Source organism: Falco rusticolus, chromosome 3 (genome assembly GCF_015220075.1).
Source record: "Falco rusticolus isolate bFalRus1 chromosome 3, bFalRus1.pri, whole genome shotgun sequence".
In the NCBI taxonomy this organism is placed as follows: domain Eukaryota; kingdom Metazoa; phylum Chordata; class Aves; order Falconiformes; family Falconidae; genus Falco; species Falco rusticolus.
The window spans coordinates 116048794-116068120 of NC_051189.1; the positions used below are offsets into that span (position 1 = coordinate 116048794).

Here is a 19327-nt window from a genome sequence, read left to right on the forward strand (position 1 = left end):
TCCCTCCTTTGTAAGGTTTAGAAAGGAGCCACAAGCTTGACGCAGAGATTTGCAAAGCTGGCAGGAAAACACAGTTGTGACACCTAATGCCCAAATGACTTTTTTTCTCCTGGTTTGTGGGGGTTTTTTGGGTTTTTTGGTATTTTTTGGGCAAATAGAGAATTAAATAACACGTGACATTAAGCGAGAAAAGTGGGAGGCACTTTGTGGTGTGATGCCAATCCTGGTTAGCTACCTACGGCTGCAAGCAGCTCCATTCGCACACCGTGGGGCTCCTCTCCACGTAGGAGCATCCTTGGAAAGATGAAAAAGCCCCTTTGCCCTGGCAAGGGGGAAGCAGCCCGATGCTTCCTTCACCCTTGCTGCCCACAACCCCGGGTGAGAGGATGCACAGCCTCGCGTTAAAGCAAGGACAGGGTGCTCAGGAGGGCAAATGTAATAAAACGGGCTGTGAGGCGATGTTACAGTGCCCTCCAAAGGCGCTGGCACATTTCCACCCCAACCATCCCTGCTCTGAGTACAGACACACACTCAAATCCAATGCAAAAATTCCTAGACAAAAAAAAAAATATATATTTTTTAAAAGGCATTTATCTGCCAGCCCTGAGCCAGAACAGACAGACAGACTGTCGTTTAACCAGCCTTAAAATAAAATATGTGACTCTTACCTTCATCAAGTGTTTATTGACCCATTTAGTGAAGGTTTTCTTTTGGACTCTGTCCCGTTCATCTGTCAAAAGAAGACAAAGGCAGCTCTCGGTCAGTGTTTCTCATGCAGAAACTCAAATGACTTTGAAATGAAGGGAAGAGACAGAGGAATCGCTGCCACTGCCAGAACCACCGGCCGGATCCTGCGCCCGTCCAGGGGAACAGAGGCGGCTTATTCAGGGGTTAGTGCGGGACAGAGCCGTTCACGCGGCTCCGACGGCTCACTCGGGCAGGGAGGTAGGAGCACCCACCCAGACAGAACAAAACACACCGCTTTTTGGGGGGAGAACAGCGTTGTTTGAATAAAAGCAGTGTGGAGGATTGGGATAGGTACAGTTGCAGCTGGCAACTGAACCCCCAAAATGTGTCCCGCCAGCCAGGACCCCCGTGCCTCCTCATCCCCCCCCTGGAAGCAGTACAGGGAGGGAGGTGGGGTTTGCCCGAGCCCCGCTGACTTTAGTAGGGTGTCCCCCACCCCTGCCCACTCCCAAAAGGCTTTAACACATTATATAAAACCCACAGATGTCCCATAACAGGCCTCTGCCAGGCGCTAGCAGCGTGCGCAATTAGCAGCTTATTCTGGCGCTGTATTTTTGGTTCATTGGATTGTCAGGATTTAAGGTTTATTTCCATCCCGCAGCTCAGCCAAGGGCACCCTGGCCAGACGCCGGGAGCTCCGAATGCCAGTGGGACAGGGTGACAAGGTGGGTCCCATCCCCAGGGAGCAGCAGGGGCAGCCCCCAGCCCCCCGAGGTAACGGGCGGGGAGGTTCATGGTGCTGCCATCAGTGGGCTTTGCCCTGCCTGTTCTCGGCGCAAAAAATAAGTCTCTCACATGAAAAACACAGGAAAACAGGGCAAAAGGAGAGGGCATGAGATGGGGCCACACCGCTGGAGGGTCCCATGGGGCACAGGGTCCCGCTCAGCCCCCAGCTCCCCACGCCCAGGCAGTGAGGAGGGCTCAGGGCAATCCCGGCAGCCAGCTCTGTGCCAAACGGGATTGCCTGGTTTTAACAACATCATCTGGGAGGAAAGAGCCTCAGCACTGACCCACAGCACGCAACCCCAAGCTCCCGAGCGCTGCCCTGAGCAGCCCAGGGGGCCCAGAGTGGGAAAGGATGAGCCCCGCGACCCCAGGACATCCCTCCGACATCACGGTCCACCAGGCAGAAGCATCCTTCGCCTTGGTTTTAAGCCAAAAAAAGAAAAGTATCTAGAAAAGAGTGAAAGGGAGAAAACCAGCATCTCTCGGCTCACGCTGCATGTCCTGCCCAGATGGTCCCATGTCCCCCCTCCTGGCACAGGGAGGTCATGGGGGGGTCCCTGCATTGGCCAGGCAACCACAGCCCCTCGGAAAAACCTCCCCATGTCTCAATCCACGTGGATTTGAAAGCACCATCTAACATCCCCCCTCCTCCTCCTCCTCCTCCTCCACCCCACAGCTTCCTCCATTCGAAGGCATGGCAGTAGAACACGCGGCACACCGTCAGCACGTCACCTCCCCTGCGTCCCACTCCATCCCCCGGCCAAGGCACATAACCAGGTGCCAAAATCCATCCTGTGGTTGAACTACGGCCACCCTCGCTCCCCATCCCCCCTAGGCTCTGGCCCCAGTGCGGCTTCCCGGAACGACGGGGCCAAGCCACGGAGCTGCCGCCTGGCACCGCCGGCCGCCGCCTGCAATAGGAAGCTGTGTCACCCCCACGTGTTTTTAGGGACCTTTCCTGCACCCAAACCCACCCAGAGTCATGGTGCCGGGTCCCTTCCCAACCCCGCCGTTGATCTGCGGTGGATAAAGCCTGAGCCATACCCCAGCCACGGCAGTGCTGGCAGCACGGCGGGCTGGGATGGAGAGCCGGCGGGTACTAACCCATGCAGCACATCCGGCACGCCAGGCAGGCGCTCAGTCGCCTCTCCTCCCCGGAGAGATGCCACCTCTCCATCGTCACAGCCCGGGATGGGGAGCGCTGGGTCCTGGCAAAGCAAACCTCCCAACTCCTGGGGAAGGGTCTTCTGGCGGCACCACCCGCTCGCTGACCTTGGCCCCACGGGTGTGCGGGTGGGTGACTTCTTGACCGCAGCTCCTCCCACCGCACCACTTCCTACACCCGCTGTCCCCGGCGCGGGCACCAGCCGTTCCTCCTCCAGGGCATCGCCGCAACCCCCACCGCGATGCCAACGGCTGCTTTGCCCGCGTTTCCCCTGCTCCTCACGCTTCTCCGGGTGCTTCCAGCCGAGCCGGCGGCAGCTCTGCGCCAGCAAAATCCTCACCGGCCTGCGGTCCCCATGGCCAGCAAAGCTGCTCAGAAAGCTCCCAGCAAGGACGGGCAGAGCTGCTCCCTCCTGCAAGCCAGCAAGCAGCGGTGCCAGCGCACGGTGCAGCTCCCAGCGCCAGAAAGCCGGTGGGCTGGGGGTGCAGGCTCACCCTGCAGAGCTGGGCACTGCCCTGCTGGCGGGCTGGTGGCTTGTTTTTCCTTGTCTTGTTTTCCAGTTAATTGCACCAGGGACAGGAGGGACAATGCCGGGTTGTTCTGCCTGCTCCCGCCTGCCCGCCTGCAGCTTCTTCCCAAATCGTTTCCCCAGTCCGAAGCGCTGGAGTTGGGACCCAGCCGCAGCCCCGCTCGGCACGCAGGGAGATAACGGAGGCCTCCTTATCACCACCTCTCTTCCTTTTCTTCTAAATATAATCCCCCTGCAAACCTTCTGCTGGCAGAAGCCCCACCGCCCCGGCCGGGAGGGCGAGAGGAGCCGGGCTGCTGCGGGGGGAAGGCAGGAGCATGTCCCGAGCATCGCACGGAGCACACGGGGACGGCGGCACGTCACCACATCCCACACGGAAAGTCTGCAGCAATGGTGCTGGATCCGGGGGGTGCCCGCAGGACAGCAGCTCCTCGGCATGGTCCCTCTTCCCATCTTCTGCATAAATGGGTGTTTTCCTCCTCTTTTTTTTTTTGCTGCATCTCACCACCTTTGGGTGGTTCCTGGGCTCTAACCAGATTACACCTCCCCACCCGCACCCGTGCTATCATCTGAGCTAATAATAATGCCCTGTTACTGCTTACTAACAATATTAAGGCATTGCAAGCTTATCTCTCCCTGGCTAATCTTTTCCAGAGTCACCCTGAGAAGCAACTTGTTGCAACCCCCCCATGCTTGCCCTCTCCCCTGCCTAGCAGAAGCTCGCCGGCCCCAGCCACCGTGAGCCACCCTGTCACCAGCCAGGGGCAGCGAGCAGAGGCGATGGTCAGGGCAGCAGGCGGGCAAGGCATGGCCAGAGGGAAGGTTACAGTGGCTAGAGGACATCTGCACCGCTCCAAAGACAGCCAGTGGCAAGCGAGGGCAGGAGAGGCTGAGCACGGAGCCTGGGGTCCCCTGGCACACAGGGCACGGAGGAAAGGCTGGTGGCAGTGATGCGGGGAACATCGGCGGCAAACGGAGACCCTACCGCCAGCAGCACCAGTGAAAACCAGGCCCTGAACGTTACTGCAAACCGCACGACCATTCGATGGTTTCCAGCACCACCAACGCTATTTGGAGCTGCATGGATGCTTCCAGCTGCAAAAGGCTTTTCACAGTGCTGCTTTCCCAAGACAGGTCAGACTTGCAGCGATGAAAACGCAGATGAGCCAAGCAACAACCCAGCCTGAGCCCAGCTGAGCCACAGCTGTGCCATCCTCGACTCCATCCCTGCCCAGGCAGAGCCCAGCCCCGAGGCGCAGGGACCACTGCGGGACAGCCTGGGAGTGCTCCGAGACCTGCCCCAGCTGCTCCCAGCGCAAGCGAGGAACAGGGTTCAACTGCCTGCATCTCAGCCCCAAAGCTCTGCAGGATCATGCATGCCGTTTAATTCCCTCCCCACCTCCTCTCCCCCCATTGCATCTCAGAGCGCAGTCTACCGCATCTCTAGAAAGGCACCGGGGCACCCTCTGCTCTCCCCCATGGCAGCATGAATCCCCTGCAGAGGGGCCAGACGCAGCAAGGACCAAGGGGCAGAGGCGGGCACATGTGGGGAAGGTGGGTTTTGAGGTTTTCCCACTGCTATCAGCCCCCTAAGTGAACCCAGCTTGAGGGGGAACGGGGAAAACCATCCTGCCCCAGAGCTGGTTTCCAGCACCCCAAAACCAGGGGCATCACCTGAGCATGGAAAGAAAAACTCCCACTCATGGTCCTGGCGGATCCCAGGCCCCCAGGCACTTGCCATCATCACAGGGAGAGCCCCCACAGCCGCCGGGTGCCAGAGACCCTCCCACCACCACCACAACACCCTGCACAGACATTTTCCCCCTCTCTCTGCCTGCGGCAGCGTCTATCCTGGCAGCCTGCCTGTCCCCAGCAGCTCCCAACACGCCCAGCCGGGAGCTGCCGCTCCCCCCAGGATCGCTCCCCCCAGGATCCATCATCACTGGCCTTGCTCACTGTCGGACTCCATCACCGCTCACCTCCTCCTGCAAGAGTCCAGTCCCGGGTGCCGGCAGGATGGAGGGTGCCCCATGCCAAGGCTGGGGCCAGGGGGGGTGCCCCATGCCAGGGCTGGGGTCAGGGGGGGTGCCCCATGCCAGGGCTGGGGTCGGGGGGGGTGCCTGGTGAGGCCCCTCTGACCCACCGGCACTTGGGGCTGGGACCAGGCTCTCCAGTGCTCCCCTGGGATGGCCCTTTGCCACCCTTTGGAGGGAGCCCAGGGGGCAGCTGGAGGGTTTCGGTGATCCCCCCTGGCTCCTTCAGCTTGCTGGTATAAAGCCTGGAAGCGGCTCCCAAGCTTTATGCTCCTGCTCATTAATTCCCACTTAAGCCAAAGGAATAGGGGAGACGTCAGTCGGGGCACGGCGCTGGACGAGCTCGCAGAGATCCTGAGCACATCTCCAAGCCCGTACTGAGCACAAAAGCAGCTCTGTGCATTAAACAGCAAGAGCCAACCTTGGGGTGAAGAAGGTTGTGGGGTTTTTTTTTACACATAAATGCCTAGAAACAAATTTTTAAAGGGTTGAAACCCATCGCTTTCACTTTTAAAACATGGTATTTTTAAGATGGGGGATATGCAAAAAACCTGGCTGGCTTGAGGAGCACGAGGTATTTAAAATGTGCTGGCTGCCAACTTGCAGGCTGACATAATCCATCATGACAACAGAGCCAACCGGGCAGGATTTACAGAGCCTTTTGAAAAAAGGAGAGGAAACGGTGCCTGATTCAGCCTGGAAGAATGCACAAGAGATACCTGCGGTGGAAAACTATCCTGCACCCGGATATTTAATGAGGGAGACACCTGAGAAGCGGTGATGCAAAGAAGACCTGGGTGGATGCTCGGCAGAACCGGGTGAGCATCACAGGGCAACAAAGACGACCCTCATCTTCCAGGATGCTGCTGGAAGGGTACCACCTGCCCTTCGCTGGGAAGGAGCGATGAAGGAAAGCAGATATCGAATATACTTGCTGCTTGCAACACTTGCACCAGGATTTTTTCCAAAAAGGATGGATTTGTGTAGGGCGAGGCAGTGGGTTGGCGCAGCACGGGGGCAAGGAGCTGGGAGGAGAGAGTCGCATTGGGAAGCGGCCAGGAGGTCCCTAGATGGAGCCCAGCACGTCGCTGCACAACAGTGCCCAGACGTTGAGATTAATTAAGTGGCCGGGGGACGATGGGACACAGGAGGATTGCAGCAAGGCTGGATTTAGTGGGTAACAGGGCGCATTTCTGCACGGCAGCTCATTTGTGCAATTCCGTCTTAATACCTCTCTCCCAGTAGTTTTGGGAGAGAAAGGAAGAAGTATATCCCAAAGCAAAATTTGGGGAGAAGGATATCCCAAAGCAAAATTTGGGGAAAAGTATATCCCAAAGCAAAAGTATATCCCCAAAGCAATATTTGGGGAGAAGTATATCCCCAAAGCAATATTTGGGGAGAAGTATATCCCCAAAAAAATATTTGGGGAGAAGTATATCCCCAAAAATATTTGGGGAGAAGTATATCCCAAAATATTTGGGGAGAGTATCCCAAAAAAATATTTGGGAGAAGTATATCCCCAAAGCAATATTTGGGGAGAAGTATATCCCCAAAAACTATTTGGGGAGAAGTATATCCCCAAAAATATTTGGGGAGAAGTATATCCCAAAGCAAAATTTGGGGAGAAGTATATCCCAAAGCAAAATTTGGGAAAAAGTATATCCCAAAGCAAAATTTGGAGAGAAGTATATCCCAAAGCAAAATTTGGAGAGAAGTATATCCCAAAGCAAAATTTGGAGAGAAGTATACTCCAAAGCAAAATTTGGAGAGAAGTATATCCCAAGAAATATCCTGGGGAGAGGTATATCCCAAACAAAATTTGAGGAAAAGTATATCCAAAGAAACATTTGGGGAAAAGTATATCCCAAAGCAAAATTTGGGGAAAAGTATATCCAAAGAAAATTTGGGGAAAAGTTCCTGAGTGCTGCCGGGTTCCACAGTCCTGCTCCTTTGCACAGAAAAAGTGAAAGAAAAGCAGGAATTGGTCACGGATGCAGGGAAAAGGCCCCATGCGGAGGCACTGGCAAGAACAAGCACTGCTGGGAAAAAAAAAAAAAAAAAAGAAAAAAAAAGAGGGAGGAATGAAAACAAACAAATTCCCAGGAGGAAGAGGTCAGGATGGAGAAGTAGCTACTGAGTCCTCATCCAGGGCCCGGAGCTATCGCACATCCCCGTAACGAACGCTTGCCATGTGGTCATGTGCAAGCCCTATTTTGGGAAACTGAGGCACGGTCAGCCCCAGCTGCTCAGCGAGCCCGTGCCAGCGCCGGGAGAAACTGCCGGGGCCACGTCTTGCCAGCATCGGTGGCTCACCGAGACGCCTGCGCCGCCGGGGCAGGAGCCAGGAGGCAGAACACCAGCCACGTGTCGCCAGTTTGCGCCCAGACAAAAAGCAGCTTCGTCCCCAGCGAGACACCCCCCATCCCAGCCGCTCCCACCCCGACGTGGGCTGGGAAAGGGGGGCGAGACCAAATTTCGGCAGCAAAACTTCTGCCCCCCCCCCCGGCCCCGTTGCTGCACCCGGGGACCAGGGCACCGGAGGGTCCCCCCGCCGTCACCGTGTCCTCCTTCCTCCTCCCACGGTTCTCCGGGAGAGAAAACACGGCATGCCCCTTGCCGGCAGCGACACACCGGCCATCTTTAGTGTCCTTCTCCCCCCCGGGGCTGTTCCTACCTTCTCTGCTCCGGCTCCTCCAGTACAGGACGCCGGCGATGCCCAGGACGTGGCTCAGCACAAAGGCGGCGGGGGGGCAGGTAGGAATTCTCCGAAAGCGGCATCGCCTCCTACTCCCGTCCCGTTATCCCGAGCCCAGCTCCAAATTTCCTTCTCCCAAGGCTGCCGTTACCGGAGGCCGGCATCGCCAGGAGGGTGAGGGGACAAGGAGGAGGCCGAGCCGCTGCTGGTAGAAACTTCCCAAACTTTCTTCCTGCGCCTCTGCCTCCAGCTGGCTGCACCCTGGGGCGCCCTCGGAGCTGGCAGGGCTCGGGGACAGCCAGCGTCACCAGGATGGGGCCAGGAGATTTGGGAGCTCAAGGGAGGGGGTGGGTAGAGGGAGAAAGCGAGCGGCCGGCTGGCTCAAACATCTTTCCTCGGCATTCAGGCGGCCAAACTTCGTCCCCCCTCCCTCCGTGCTCCGGGGGGGACAGACGTCATCTCCTCGATTTCCATTCCCAGCCTCGCTGGAAGGTCGGCTGCGACCTCCGGCAGCACCAACGAGGAGAGGATCGGCAGGAGCAGCTGCCATGCCGGCATCGCCGCTGCACCCCCACTCCTCACGGGGGGCTCGCAAGCAGCAGAAACCCTTGCCCCCCCAGCGGGTGACAGTTGGCAGCCTGGCATCCCCTGCCCACATGCCTGGCAATGTCAACACACCGAGGGCAGCTGGGATGGCGGGGGGGGAACGGCTGGGAGATGGGGGGAGCAATGGGAGATGGGGGGAGCAACTGGGAGATGGGGGAGCACTTTGGCAGCAGAGCGGCAGCAGGCTGGGGGCTCGGTACCCAAGGCTGGCCCCAGCACCAGTCTGCTTGGAGGAAACCCTCTGCCCAGCAAGAGGAACAAAACCAAAGGCGACCAAATTTAGGCTTCTGGGAGTCGGGTCCCCAAGTGTGTCCCCCTCCCCCTGGATACCTGGAGATAAATGTATTCACTGCCAGGACACCCCCAGAGAAACAGCCACAGAAGATGCTCTAACGTGAAAGGTTCACCCACCTCCCGGCCCTTCCCACTGCCGGACCCCATCCAGGAGCAGCCAGCGCCCTGCTGGGTGAGTTTCGCTTCTTTTCGGAACCGTTTCTGGCAGCGGAGGTACGGAAACGGCACGGGGAAACCAGGAGCAGCAAACGCTGCCACAACACGACCGTTACATCCCCCGTAACACCCGTTTGCTGCTGTAACCACAAGCGAGCTGGGGGAGAGGCTCCTTACAAAGCTCCTTTTGCTTTCAGAGACCGTCACGCACCAGGTCCCCCCACCAGCTCCTGAGGAAAGAAACTGGGGACCGAAAATTCTACAGAATTACACACAGTTTTCGCCTTTACCTTGCCAGAAGGGCTCAGACAAAAGAAAGTTGCTCTGCTGCCGGCGCTCAGCAGCGAAGGGGAAGCTGTTAAGGGGAGGATGGCACGCTGCAAAGCTGAGGAACCGCAGCCTGGCTCAGGCTGCACAGAGAGAGCCAGGAGCTCAGCACCACACACGGCCAGTGCCGGGCTGGCCACCATCCGGCAGCATCCCGCTACGCCGCGTGGGCTGGTGAAACCACACGAGGTCCAGGGCATCCCCCAGATGCAAGCAGAGCATTATATTCTACTTTTTAAATATATACTACCTAATAGATATATGAGATAGAATTATAAATATATTGTCTTCATAACCCCTGAGCAGCTCCCCAAACCCCACAGCCACAAGCTGGTCAGGCCCGCCAAGAAAACCGTATCGAGCAAAAAGGGATAGACCCAAACATTGCATCGCTCCATGGGGGACCCACGCCACCCACGCCCACCTAATGCCGTTCAGGCTGATGAGATGGGCGAGAGAAAATACAGAGAGTTACCCTGGAGCTCGGCGCTGTTGTAATAAATTTTCCAGAGCTTCAGCCCTGCCTGGATAAAAAAATATCCCATCACGGTTTTCATCTGAAGCGATCTGCTTTCTGTTACGGCAGGGGAAGCGCTGCAGGAGTAATGACCCACAGGTGGTGATGGGGCTGGGATGGCTGGAAAAGGCTCTGGGAAGCAGGAGCTGGTTTCCCGCATCCCCTCGCCCCGGCTGCACCCAGGGGGGCTCAGCTGCTCCTGCGCTTCCTGGGTGCTGCATGCACAGAGGGGCTGGCACAACACGCCGGGCGCTGCCAGCTGCACAAGCCTTCGGGCAAAAGAAACTCTTTAAATACATATCAATGTATTTAAATATTTTTTTTATCTCTATATAATTCATGTATATTTATAGATAGATAGATATAAAAAAAAAATAAAAATACATCCTTCCTCTGTACCAGGGCACCCCAGGGACACCGGTGATCCCCCACTTCATCCCAGTTTAGCAGCAGGAGGCAGCAAACCCAGGGCTCAGGGAGCTGATGGCAGCTTTTAGGGTGCCCTGCCAGGGCTCTGGGGGCCACCCAGCCCCAGATGCAGCCACCAGCCCCCCCACAGCACAGGGCTGCCCCCCCGCCCCCCCCCCCCGGAAACCACCACACACACCCAAAACACAAACAGCTCATTTTAGTTCCTTGCGAGGCGGCTTCTTCGGCTTCAACTGTTGTCTCGGTCCGGAAAGGGGTGGGGAAAGGATACGCATCTCCCGCCCGCGCAGGAATTTGGGGAGCAGAGGGGCAGTGCCCCCCCGAGAGGGGGTCCCCCACCTTGCAGGGTACCCTCCCCTTGCACAGGGTGCCCTGCGAGCGTTTTGCAGCCTCGTGCATCACCCAAAAGGGTGTTACCCCACGGTTGCCCCTCAGCACCCTGCCTGGGTTTTCGGGTACCCCACGGTGGGGGCTGTGGGGATGCTAGCTGCCCTGGCCCCCTCACCCCAGCTGTGCCTCTTGCCCAGAGCTGAGTCACCCCTGGCTCTGGCCAAGTATTTCATGTCCGGGGCTGATCCCCGCTGCCACGCGCCTCCCCGGTGAGTAATGCTCAGCCGACACAGCTCCGCCGCGCTGCCGGCATCTCCTTATATGACTGGGGAAGCTGCTGGGCAGCAGCGACCGGGAGCTGGGCACAGCCCCCACCTCCCCGGCTCTACCGCAGGGATGGAGGCACCCCAGCATCGGGGTGCAGGATGCCACAGGGATGCTATTCCAGCCCTTGGGTGCTGTGGCCTCCCAGGAGCTCAGTGGGCTCCAGCTTCGCGACGTGTCCCAGCCCCGGGAGGTGGCAGCCAGGTGGCACTGTGGAAACGCTGAAGCGGGCATGGATGGTGCTGGGGACCGCAGCCAGAGCTCGCACCCGGCGTGAAGCATCTCTCCAGGGCTCTGCCTGGACCCCCCCAGCACCCTGGGAGTATGAGGGTGCCTGCCAGTGCCCCACCACCGCCCCCCCTGCATCGCCTGCAGCGGGCACCACGAGACATGGAAGCAGCTATGAGCGCACGGGGGGACCCCACGAGGTTTTACAACCCCAAATGGGGAGTGGGGTCACCCCACCCTGGGCAGGGGACACCCCGCTCCCCACAGCAGGGTATAAAGGGCCCATCCAGCAGCTGTGCTGAGCACACACAAACTCGTGACTGCAGGACAGGAGCCGGGTTTCCTGCTGCACTTCCTCTGCGCTGCTTTCCCCTTGCTGTTGTTTTTTCCTCCTTTCTGGGAGCTTTGAGGGTAAATCTCAGTCACTTACAGCAGCACTTCCCAGCAGGGAAAGGAGACTCCGCGTTTTGGAGTCCGGGTTAAATCACCGACACACGTCACCCACTGCTCCCCCAGGGCAGGTCCTGCTCTGGAGCTGGGTGAGAAGCCCAGCTTGGCTCTAGCCTCCACAGGGGGCTGGATGGGGGACACAGACCCTGAGCAAAGCCACGGTGCCCCTAATCCTGAACCAAGGCACCACACGCATGCCCCACACCGGCACCCAGCCATGGTCATTTCCCCCCCTGCAAACCCCAGGGCTTGGCTAAACCCATGGCATCACGCCCTCCTTGCCCACAGCGAAGGCTGCTGCGGGCGGGCGGGCGGACAGACAGCTCAGCAAGATGCACCCCCAGCTGCTGAGAGCATCCGCACGTGCCAGCGCACCCCCTCCTGCCGGCGCACCCCCTTCTGCCGGCAAGCACAGGCAGGGCTCTGCCGGGGTGCGGAGGCTCGCTCCACCCTGCCCGCGGCGCCAGGAGCCATGGGAAAGGAAAGCAAGAACAAAGATGACGTTTCTTATGAGCCGGGCTATTAAAAACAAGGTGGAATGAGGCAGGTCACGGCTCCCGGCGTTGCCCACCGCATCCCCGCTGGACGAGCTCCTCAGCTTCGACTGAAAAACCTCTCCCGCCGCCAGTGAATCACCGCCTGTGCATGTGCAGGCAGAGCTGCCGATCCCCTCGCCATCCGCTGCATGCCTCCTGCTCCTGCCGCATGCCCCCTGCTCCTGGCAGAGCGGGTGCATTCCCCGCATTAAACATTCCCTCCTGGCTTTCGTCATCCCAGAGCGGCGGTGGCCCCGCCAGAAGGGATGGGGACAAGTCCACAGGGTCCCACGCTGGCCCCTCAGCATCACCAGGGCTGCAAAAGGTCTGAAAAAATGGGGACTACGAAACCTCCCGGGCAGCAACACTCCCCACGGCCCTGGAAAAACCAACCTCCCAATGCCGTGTTTTGTGCAAATAGGGGGTTTAGCCCAGGAGAAGCATCCGTGGGGGGGCTGAGGCTCCCAGCACCCTGTTGTCACCCCTCTGTGTTTGCACAGCAAAACAGGGGGCTCAAGCTGCCCTTTGCCTGTAATGACCAGGGCAGCCTGGTTCAGCCCAGGGCTTGGGGGGCTGTTCTGTACCAGCCCCCCCCAACCAGTATCTGCACCAAGAGTCAATATTTAACTGTGTATTTCTCAGAAGAGCTGCCCACACTGCCAAAGGTCGGCTAGAGGCAGCAAAGGGGAGGTGAAAAGGAAAGGGGCTGCGTGGGGGGCGCCTCAGACCCCCCCGCCGCCATCAGCGTCAAAATCTGAATTCCGAGGAACCAGGGAAAAGGAAGCGCTGATAAGAGCGGAGATGTTCCCCTTTCCAGCAGACGTCTGGGCACCAAAATAAGAATCATATCTTAAAATAAGGAGACTTCCCTTCCCGCAACAGAGCTGCCGCCCTGCAGCCGGTCCTGCTTGGGGGCAGCGGAGGGGACCTGGGGCAGGACCCCCAGGATCACCTTGGAGCGGGGAGATGGAGGTGGAGGGCAGAGATAAGATGGTTTGAGCTAAGGCTGGAAGCAAACATCATTCCTGCCAGTTTTCATTCGGCAAAGCAAACAGCTGAGCTGGACTGCCACCTGCCCAGGGCAGCACGGCTCAGCACCGACTCCTGCTCCCCAGCACGAGGAGCGGGAATCCCTCAGCACACCAGCAGTTAACGGGGTCTACAGGAATCTGACATCCCAACCAGGGCCATCTGAGGGGCCCGACTCAGATGGGACAGATCAAGTCAACAGGAGGACCCAGGGCCTGAAGAATCTCCAAAATAACCCAAGAGGAGGCTGTTTCCCCTGGCAGCACCAGCGGGGAGGCTCACACCCCCCCACCCACACCCACCCCCCCCACCCCCGAGAGCAGCCAGCATCCCCAGGGCACAGGCATGGAGCTCCAGCCTCCTTTCTTTGGTGGGGCTCGCTTTTTGGTGCCCCAGCTTCAGAGGCATCCGCAGCCAACAGCACTGTGAGCCCTGCTGCTCCCAGCACAGGCAGGATGCCCACCCACATCCCACAAAACGACCGGAGACGCCCCCTCTCGCACAGCATGGACCCCAGCAGCCCCTCACACCCCGCCAGCAGCTTTGCTGAGCCACGTGCATGCAACGACATCCGAGAGACATCTGATTCAGACCCTCTCCAACACTGCCCAGGCTTCTGGACCCTCCCTCTCAGCCCGAACGCGAGCACGTCAGGCTGAAGAGGTGGTGAGGGTGATCTCACCGCTCCTTTCCCAGTGTTAAAAAACCCCCATCAACCCGCCCGCCCAGCAGCCTCCCCAGCTGACTGCCGAGGCCATTGGGTTTTTGCTGATGCAGCGGTTCAGGCATTATTTCATCGCTTCTCACTTCTCAGAAGCCTCCTTTGGTTTGTCACCCCTCCGAGGACGCTGGCAGGGAGCCGTACCACGCTTGCTCATTAAATGATGCCATGAAACCCGTGGCCACGCAATCCAGGATCCAGGAAAGCACTGAACCCCACTGAGCTGGAATCAATTCGGTGGCATCAGCCTGCAAGGAAAAGGCAGCAGGGGACAGGGGACAGGGACAGGCAGCGGCTGGGTACCGGGACACGGACAAAAGCTGCACGTCAGGAGGCAGCCAGCCAGGCAGCAAGGGCAGCTCTCGACGCACATGGAGCTGCCGGGTGAGAGGGAGGAGGTGAAGCCAGTGCCAGAGGCGAGGAGGATGGGATGCACAGGGGGAGGAACGGCAAAGATCTGCCAGCAGAAAACACTCCGGCTTTTTGGGAGCGAGCAACATCACCCCAGCTCTGGGCAGGGAGGAAGGCTTGCTTGTACGCCCACGTGCGAGAGGACGCACACGTCTGCACGCTTTCCCAGGGGCCTGTGCTGACACGGCACGGTGGCATCATTCCCAGGCCAGGGGAGGAGGAGGACGAAGGCGATGCCATCTCTGGGTCCCTCCCTGCCCCTCCGGCCACAGGGACAACACCGCAACACCTCCACAGAGCTGCCGTCTCCACGGCTGGGTAAACACCTGCTCCGTAATTCCCAGCACGCCCCAACAGCACCTCGGTGGAGAGAAAGCCATGCAAAAACACAACAAAGAAAAAAAATTATATATATATATATATATATATATATATAAAAAACACCAAAAGAAACCCCAGCACAAGATATGATGGAAGCTCCAGCAGAGGCGAGCGGCAGAGCCCTGTGCCGGAGAGCAGCCCAAGCCCTGGCCGCATCCTGCACCCGCTCCCACCATCTGCACAGGAGCTGAGCACCAGTAAATGCTCCAAATCCTGGGAAACCCCCCGAGATGAAGTCCCAGCCCCCAGCCCCTTTTTGGAGGAGGCAGACACCACGGCAGTGCAGCTCTGCACCCCAGCCCTGGGGAGGACCCCGGGGATCCGGGTGGGAGCTGCGGTGCTGGGATCCCTGTCGGCTGCTCAAGGCCAAGCTCTGCACTTCCCACAGCAGCGGCTTAGGGAGCAGGAAAGCCGGGGGGGTGGGGGGTGTGTGGAGGGATCGCCGGCATCAAAACTCCTTTTCTACCAGCTAACAAAAGGCCCGGTGTCTCCGCAAAGAGGCTTGTTATTCCAACGCCAACCAAAGGCTGCTTGGCAGGGGGAGAAATAGGAAAACGTTGGGGTAGTGGGAACTGGCTGCGCTTTGTTCGGGGCGCGCCTGGGCGCTGTGTTTGCACAGGCTCCACGCAGCAGCTCACCACATGTGGGGGCATCACTACTGCTCCCCCCCCCCCCCCCCCCCAAGCGGGCTGCCCAGGCACAGCCCCAACAGCCCCCCGCTCCGCATCCCGCTCCCTGCAAACAGCGCGAGCGAAGGGAAGGGCAGCTCGCATCCCGAGCCGCCGGTAGGAAGCCGTGTCCCCCCGCTTCTTGCTCCCTCTGACCCCCACCCCCTCCGTGTGCCCCCACAAGCAGCCCCACCGTGCTGCAGACACGAGGGCAGGCGGGGGACAAGCGACAACCCCCCAGCCTGCTGGGGAGAGGAGATGTGCAACGCCCCGGCTCGGAAATGGAGGTCAAAGAGAAGGAAGGAGCCGATTCTCTCGTTTTCCTCGGCAAATGGAGGGCAGGCAGGCAGGCAGGCAACCTTGAGCCCTGATCTCATTAGATGTCCCAAACTAAGCAGTGTGAAACCTGATTAGCGCCGTGCAGGAGGCGGGCGAAGGGCTGGCAGCTTGCTCCGCCAGCCAGCCCCAGCACCTTCCCACCGAAGATGGGGGGTCCTGCCCCCCCCCCACCCCGAGGAAGGCCGGGATGGGAAGCAGGGCGCCTGCCCGGGATCTGGATGTAGCCCTGGTCCTTGCCCACGCGCTTGCCCGGAGTGTGAACGCTTCCAGGGATCACGGCCGTGGGCTCTGCCAGGGCTTTCTCATGGCTGTGCCATGCTCTGAAGTGATGCTTCATCCCAGCTGCTGCCACCAGCTCCCGGCCGGGCTGGCCTTGGCGTGCAGCACCAGGGAGGAATTTGGAATTAAAAAAAAAAAAAAAAAAACCCAACCAAAAAAACAACAAACCCAAAAAAACAACCAACAACAACAAAAAGCCCCAACAACCAAACCAAACAGGGGAAGGCAGGAGCCTGAAACCTCTGTTCCCTAGATACTCACTCTCCCACAGAGAAACTTAATCCCCATTAAAAGCCAAATGAAATAATCCAGTCGCTAACATTGCTCTGCCCGCTTCGTTCAAGCACCAGCGCAGCACCAGACCCACTGGATCCCACTAGCCTGGCCCAAGTCCACCAGGTGCTCTTAGACGGGTTGAGTTGAACCTTTCCGGAGCAAAATCCACCTCTGGCACCACAAGGCTGTGGTGGGAGAGCTGTAAATCACCGGGGATCCCCAGCTGGGGCGCAGCCTGTGAGTCCCCCCGGCCAGGGGTGCTCCCCGGGGGACACCTCATGGGGTGGCCGTGCCGGAGGAGAGCACCCACCCTTCCCCAGGAGCAACTGGCCACATTCTCTTCCCCATGCACAGGGAGACAGTGCCGGGAGAGCTGCACGCCAGAGGAACCAAAACCCACCAGGGCCTCCACCCGCAGTGGCCAGGGCAGATGGTGGCCCTGGATCCCTTATCGCACCCGGCCACCTGCGGCAGCCCCGGCTGCTCCTCGGGGAAGCCATCACATGACGGGACGAAAGCAGACGGCGGCACACAGGGACGAGCTGCGGCACTGCTCTGGCACCAGCCCCGTGGCACATGCCAAGACGCTGCTCTGGCGACAAGCTGCGGCACTGCTGCAGCACCAGCCCCATGGCACACACCAGGATGCTGCTCTGGGGACAAGCTGTGGCACTGCTCTGGCACCAGCCCTGTGGCACACACCAGGACACTGCTCCAAGGACGAGCTGCAGCACCGCTCCGGCATCAGCCCCGTGGCACATACCAGGATGCTGCTCTGGGGAGAAGCTGTGGCACTGCTCTGGCACCAGCCAGGACACTGCTCTGGGGACAAGCTGCGGCACTGCTCTAGCACCAGCCCTGTGGCACATGCCAGGACACTGCTCTGGGGACAAGCTGCGGCACTGCTCTGGCACCAGCCAGGACACTGTTCTGGGGACAAGCTGCGGCACTGCTCTGGCACCAGCCCTGTGGCACATGCCAGGACACTGTTCTGGGGACAAGCTGCGGCACTGCTCTGGCACCAGCCCTGTGACACATGCCAGGACACTGTTCTGGGGACAAGCTGTGGCACTGCTCTGGCACCAGCCCTGTGGCACATGCCAGGACACCACGCTGGGGACAAGCTGTGGCACTGCTCTGGCACCAGCCCCACGGCACACGCCAGGACACTGCGCTGGGGACAAGCTGTGGCACTGCTCTGGCACCAGCCCCACGGCACACGCCAGGATGCTGCTCTGGGGACAAGCTGTGGCACTGCTCTGGCACCAGCCCTGTGGCACACACCAGGATGCTGCTCCAGCCCGGGTCCCCAGCATCCCTCCGGCAGCAGGGCCAGCATGTCACATCTCAAACCCCCTCTTTTTTAAACAGCAGAAGCTCAGCAGAGGCGGGCACACGTGTGAGGTGGAGATGGTAAGAACAAGCACGGAGCCACTTCTTGCTGCCTGGCCACGGGAAAAATCTGAGCCCGGTTCCCGTGGGGAAAGCACGTGGCAGCGACAAGATCAGATGAAGCCAGGAGATTAGCTGGCATGCACGGAAGAAGGCCAAGAAGATGCCGGATTTCAGCCAGTAAACAACAAAACTCCTCAGAAAGTGAAACCAGCCATCCTCACGCCACCGGTAAAATTAACCCAGCAATAAATTTGTAATCAAATGGGTTTCCTGAGCCAAGCCCCAGGCTCTCGCCACTTCGGGGCTGTGACAGCCACTGGGAAACCTGAGATGGAGATGGCGTGGAAAGGCTGGGTGACCCCGAACCCATGGGGGCAGCGGCTCTTGGGGCAGGGTCCACCCCGGAGCAGCACCCTCGGTCTCCAGCATGGAGCCAGGGACCTGGCAGGGTCTCTCCCAGCCCCACGGCAGCCGGGTGGGCACGGGGCACCGGGATGCTCTCCAAGCCCTTCGGCCGGACCCAGCAGGGCTGACAGCGATGGATGCTGGCATGGTGCCGGGGGTCAGGGGCCTGGACTTACACACACGGACATTTACATATGAAACGCTCCCAGCTCCAATATCCGCTGCTGTCTCCACCTCCCTGGGGAGATGAATAGAGATGAGGGGGGAGAGGGGAAAATAAACCTCTCCAGCAATAAAACCTTCCTCTCCTTCAGCTTTGTCCAGCCTTGCAGCTCAAGGGCAGGCTGGGGGGTGGGGGGCTGCTTTCAGAGCTGAAGAGCACGCTTAGCTGCGTGGCAAATGCCAAACTGAGACAGCAAGATGCATGGCACAGCCACCCACGCCAGCAGGCAGGGCTCAGCTAGCCATAACCACTCACAAAGGCGGGCGACCCTTCTGCGCTTTGGATACACCGGGAAACACCCCAGCAGCACCCACACAAATTGCTTGTCTCGCCTCCCCCAAACACCCCCTGCCCCTTCCCTACCTCCCCATCCCCAAGGCGGTTACGCCGTCCCCCTGCCTGCCCCGCTTTCTGACTGAAAGCTGCCAAGGGCTGCGAGAAACACGGCTGGGGGCAGCCACCAAGCGGCATTGCTTGGGCCAGAGGCAGGAAAACAGACCAAAACCGGCAGATTTGGCTTCTTGGGGACTCGCCACCCCTGTTTTCCCATTCCCGTGACAGGCTCCCAGCAGCAGAGTGCCAGGAGCACTGGGAGCAGCGCAGGCAGGCGGTGCTGCTCCCGGCAGGGCTCTGGGCAGCACCTGGGGAGGGGGAAGGCTGCCAGAGCAGCTCCTGCAAGCAGTCACCTTGTAAACGCGATTAATAACGTCATCCCGGCTCCTCACACCTCGTTCTGGCAGGCAGGAGGGGAACTGGCTGAGCTGCAGCTGGAGACGGGGCCGCAACCCCGGCACGAGGCGTTAGCAGCAGCCCCGAAACGCAGAGGGGGGTCACTGGCACCCAGCACCCTGCCATGCCCCGGCTGCCAAAGGGGTGCAGAACAGGGGGGACAAGCGTGGCCACGGGATGAGGCTGACCCCCCACCCCCGGGTGCAACACGGCACACGGCGGCTCAGGGCTCCTTTTACATTGATTCCCAGTGCCAGCTGCAGCGAGGCTCAGGAAAAATTTATGATGGACACCACGCCAGCATAAGAAAGTGAATTATATTACTCCCGGACGCGATAACTCAGGGCAGCTGTCAGGCACCAGAGCTGCGGAATTAACC

General features: G+C 59.4%; 1 protein-coding gene across 14 annotated transcripts in view; it reads right to left on the reverse strand.

Annotated features, from left to right (window-relative positions):
- The window catches only part of MACF1 (microtubule actin crosslinking factor 1), a 146023-nt gene that overhangs the window by 109185 nt on the left and 17511 nt on the right, over positions 1-19327 (reverse strand). For 13 of the 14 annotated variants that reach the window (XM_037379913.1, XM_037379907.1, XM_037379906.1 and 10 more), the window contains exon 2: positions 669-730. In XM_037379913.1, coding sequence (XP_037235810.1) covers positions 669-730 — 62 coding nt within the window. Of the gene's footprint in view, positions 1-668; positions 731-2577; positions 2809-19327 lie in introns of those variants that run through there. The other variant, XM_037379893.1, reaches the window with a different exon arrangement.